Consider the following 4867-nt stretch of genomic DNA (forward strand, 5'->3'; position numbering starts at 1 on the left):
GTCTTCATCAACCCGAAACAATGAGATGGATTTTGTTCCTAATGTACGGACTTCATATCCATGAACGGCGAGGAGTGAGTGCTTGAGCATCAAAACCAGACGACGGCAATCATTGGCAACTATTTTTCAAGGTTCAACATTTGACAAAGAGGATTGCTTCCTGTGGCTGGTCGAATTGAGGAAGAAAGGCGCTTTGAAGCTTGGATTTTTGTGTTCACTCAGGTCAACAATACAATCTTGCATTTTACTTGATAGGGCAATGGATGGGACTTTGATCCTCAGAGTTCAGACATGTCAAGGGGTTTACAATGATTGAAAACAAACCATTCGGTTTATGGGGTGAACCTAGGGTGCTCAAATCTTTTATATTCCTTAACCATTTTTTCGTCAATTTTTTCTTTTATTATCCATCTACTATACACGAGACCCTAAATAAAGCATCATCAAGTTCTGCCTCAGATCTGCCAAAACCCTTCAAGCAAAACCTTTTTCCAAGTGGAATATTGGTCGGCATTGGCCGGTGAGAGCGGGTGGGTGTTGGTAAAATTAGCTATCTGGAAGATAGTTCGATCACAATTGTACATTCTAAGGCAGAGCACGCCCCACCCATCTCTTACCACGTGAAATCCACTAAGAGATGAAAGTCATATTCATTCACAAAATCATCAAGGTGATCAACGACATGATTGCCTTGCATACAGTCACTACAGTCAGTAAAGAGCGAGTGTTCCAAACAACGCTTTTGTTTTTTCGGGTTTTTCATCGCCCATGATCTCTAGCCTAAAAGTAGAGTAGGCCCACGACTGAGGTTGCGTAGTTCAGGAATCTACAAATTGCGGCTGGTTGAAAAACTTCATTTTTGGCTTGAACTTTTTCTTCTTTATCAGTGATCGACTTATTTGGCTTGGACCAACCGATTTTCATAATTATATCTTTGTTCAGTCAGACTACTTTTTGTGAACACATATTGCTTACTCCAAGTTTCTCTAGAAGCAATGGTTAGGACATGGGTATTGAAGAAATAATGAGCATTGCTCTCTTCAACTCATTTTTTTTAAATTTATGTATTTTGCAGAGTTCCTAACTCTTACTAGGAATGGGATTTCCAGCACTTCAAGACAAGAAATTAGTAATCAAATTTTTATTTTGACATATTATTTGATCAACCAAGGAATTTGAGTTGGCAGATCTGGCTAGCCCTTGAATATTGAGACATTGAAGTTGCAGGTGCATGATGAAGTCAGCACAAATTTTGGGAGGTTATTGGGGCTCTTTTCAAAACCGAAGAGGTACTAAAAAACCAAGAGACAAAATTTATCCCAATTTTAAACCAAAACGTTTGTAAGGGTTCAAAAAATTCCTTGCAAAAATACGAAAATCTAAAATGCAAAAAAGGCCAAAAACAGTTTTTTCTTCTAAAATTAGTTTTTATGCATGTTAATGAGTGAAACTGAGACAGTTTACAAAAAAAACCAGCTAAATGACCCGTTCCTTTAATGGATAAAAGAACTGAACCGAACTTAAAATTTGATTCTTCAGCAAAGAGATATGGAGCTTCAAAAGTAGGAATGAACCCATAAAATTTGATGATGTTGTCGTGTTCCTTTCCCGCTTCAATGAGTCAAAAGGGTTGACAAGGAATTTCTGTCAAAAACTTGTACAAGTCTGATTAACATCCTGCTACTTCCTACATACTCCCTAGGCACATTTGAGGGCAAAAATACTACAATACAAATCAGAGAGAAAGTGCTAAAGCAAAAAAATCAGATATGAGCAATAAACTTATTAGGTTTTAAAGTAATTACGTCTTACCATAGAGCCGTGAAAAACCAAACCTAATTGAGTGAATGAATTGCAATTCCCGTTCATTCAGCCACGCACAAAACACTACGAACACTACACGTGCAAAGCAACCAAGGGCAACAAAAAAGTCACACCTTGGTTCGAAATTCCTGGAGATAAGGACAGCAACAAACTAAAAATGCCCTGTTTTCAGTGAGTTCCTAAACAGAAATGACGTTAGAGATAGAACAATTTCGCAAAAGGCTTCCTTTTCATTTTGGTATGGAACCAAATATGTTTTTAATCTCAACTGAACAAGGATGGGATGATATTTGTCATTTAGTGTTAAGGATCATGCAAGTGTTTGCTTCAAGATCTATAGGTTTAAATTAAATTGTTGATGGTTAAATTGGACTTCAACGCAGCTTCGGCAAAACTATTTTGTTCTGTTTTTGTTTTTAGAACTATAAATGATAATTTCCATCAAAATCACGTTTGTTCTTTATTACGTCTTTACTTCCCTTGAGCTTGTAATATGGAACACTGTAATAAAAAAGTAGATTGATTCATCAATATCAACATGATATCTTTAAAAGAACAAGTCCAAAACTTGGACCACAACTGCGAATTGGCGAAGTCGTTGTTGAAGGGGGTTTTTCAGTTGCACGGAGTTTGAACATACTCTAGACAACACCTGGAACGAAAAATGTGTCATGGAAAGATTTGTATGACGATGACTTAACGATACCAAAATAGCACTTGCCTCGGCTTATCTTTAGTATTTGTTGCATCAGCGTCGATGTCGGATACTTTGTTCGTAAAATCCTCACTTGAAAGGAGGCGAGCAATCTGTAATTGTTTGAGAAAGTGCAGTCCCATCAATGACTTGTATGAAAAGTACATTAATGGAAAGTTTTGTCCCTCATCAAAACTTCAACTTGAGTTTTAAATGCGTAACAAGAACGCCTTTAACACCGATAATAGTCTTTTTGTTTGTCAAAAAGTATTTGAAAGGTTGTAGCTTATGGCAAATGGTTTTGAATTGAACCATAACATGAGCTCAAGTCCTCATTAAGTGCCAAGGTTAGCGAATTTTTAAATACCTAACAATGGTGCGAAACTGTTGGGTTAGTTTGATTTTACGGCTGGTTGAAGGTAAAGATGCTAAATATCTATATTATGCATCTTTAGCTAAAGGTAATGCAGTTAGGAAAAGATAAAAATGAAATTTGGAATTTTCAGTGCGTAAATTTACCGCAAATCGGAGTGTGCAGGGTGGCTTTGGCGAAATCATTGAGCTTTTGGCCGCAATATCTTGAAAACACGGTACTGGGAACTCCAGATTGACGGCAAGCAGAGGACGACCCTGAAAGAATATGAAGGAGAATAAAAAGCCATATCTCACTGAAAAGGTTCTGGCCCGATAACGTAACGCCCTTGTGTTTGATTTATTGATATAATACTGTCTTTGAAAAAATTTTCTTATTTCTCACTGCTGCCACTTCAAAAAGCAGGAGATGGGCTACGAAATTAAATCAATATGGTGTCAGTTTCACTTGACAAATTATAAATTGTTCAAATGGATGTCTTTAATAACAGGTCTGGGATTCGAACCGGAAGGAAAAAAACATTAAAAAAAAGATCAAAATTCGAGTTTCTAAAGATTTCGTTGTGGACACCGTTGAATATATTTGTCAAAAGAAAAAACTCTAAAAGACATAAATTGATTCATCTCGAATACGAATTGTTATAGAATGATCTGAAAGTTGAAATTGGCGTGGTTTTCGTACATTATGAAAAAAGGAACATATTTTTTTCATAAGAAGAGGGAGAAACACGTTAAAAATATTTCAAATGACATCCCATTGCCCAAAGAAAGAAATGACTGTTTGGTTCTAAGTGAACTATTTTTGCTCGTTTCCCCACGTTGTTTACTGAAATTTCATTATTTGCTGTGCCAAATATATCATCATTTTAGATGCCATCGGCTTAGCAAAGACAATAAGGAATAGTCTTCAATGGTTGAGGTGATTCCATAATTTTTTTACCACTAGCGGCAACAGGAGTGCCCAGGGCCGTTGGGTAGGCTGTGGCTGTTGGGAGTTGGTTGAGCCGTTACGTGTTTTCTCTGGCTTTTTTAACTCTACCATGGCCTGAATGCAGTAGTTTTTAATCAAACATAGGCACCTAGTTGCACAATTAGTGCTCAAAAATAATTACTTGCCTGCAAAATTCTTTGCTTCCAGTTATTTTATACCAGTTAAATCAACAGAACTGATTGCTGAACTTCAAACTTCAATTGCAGATATTTGGCAGGTGAGCAGGTAAATCATAATTTTGAATGCAATGCATATCTAGGCTTCTAAATTGTGATTCAGAACTATTTACTTGTCAAACTCCTGCTCGTTCACGAATTGCGTAATTCCTTAAACTCTGTCTCACGGAACCTTGTTCCGACGATTTCTTTCTGTTACTTATGCTTAGTGGTACATTCACCCATTCACCGTGACAACTTGAGGGAAAAATTGCAAAACAGTCCCTCTTTTGCTCAAACTGCAGAATAATATTCTAGCAAAGCAATAGTCGTCATACTAACATGTTGACTCTAAAAGTTCTTTTGAGATATTTCGGGTTTGATTTTCAGGGGCTTTTCTAATAGCCACAGGGAATATAATCATCCGTACTAAAAAAATGAAACTCTATATTTTGTCAATTTTTAACTGTTTTTCTGAAAATGTGCCGTCAGGTTTCATGGTCGAATCGAAGTAATGAACTTAGGAGCACTTGTTGCTTTTATCAAATTCTGCAAGACTCAAAACGTAACTGCCTTTGAATATAGAGCCCTTAGTCATACTTGCCTTCAATCCCAACGAAATCGAGAGTAGCACACTCGCTGTCAGTGTATGCATTGTCCGCTATAACACCTTTACTCAAAGAAAAATCCCAGAGCTTCGTCGTCAGGGCACACACTGTATTGCACACAACAATATCCCAACTCTTGGCGAATGCAAATGGAGTAACTGAAAATTTCAAACATGTCAGCCCATTTTGAATGGTCTCATATTGTAAATTAAGGCCTAACTTA

General features: G+C 37.0%; 1 protein-coding gene across 1 annotated transcript in view; it reads right to left on the reverse strand.

Moving 5' to 3' along the window:
• Positions 1–4645: 4645 nt before the first annotated feature.
• The window catches only part of LOC131879231 (uncharacterized), an 8893-nt gene continuing 8671 nt past the window's right edge, over positions 4646–4867 (reverse strand). The window contains exon 5 of the mRNA XM_059225494.1: positions 4646–4802. Within this exon, the coding sequence (XP_059081477.1) occupies positions 4709–4802 (94 nt within the window). The 3' untranslated portion in view covers positions 4646–4708. The remainder of the gene's footprint in view (positions 4803–4867) is intronic.

The sequence above is a fragment of the Tigriopus californicus genome, chromosome 4 (assembly GCF_007210705.1).
Source record: "Tigriopus californicus strain San Diego chromosome 4, Tcal_SD_v2.1, whole genome shotgun sequence".
Lineage (NCBI taxonomy): Eukaryota > Metazoa > Arthropoda > Copepoda > Harpacticoida > Harpacticidae > Tigriopus > Tigriopus californicus.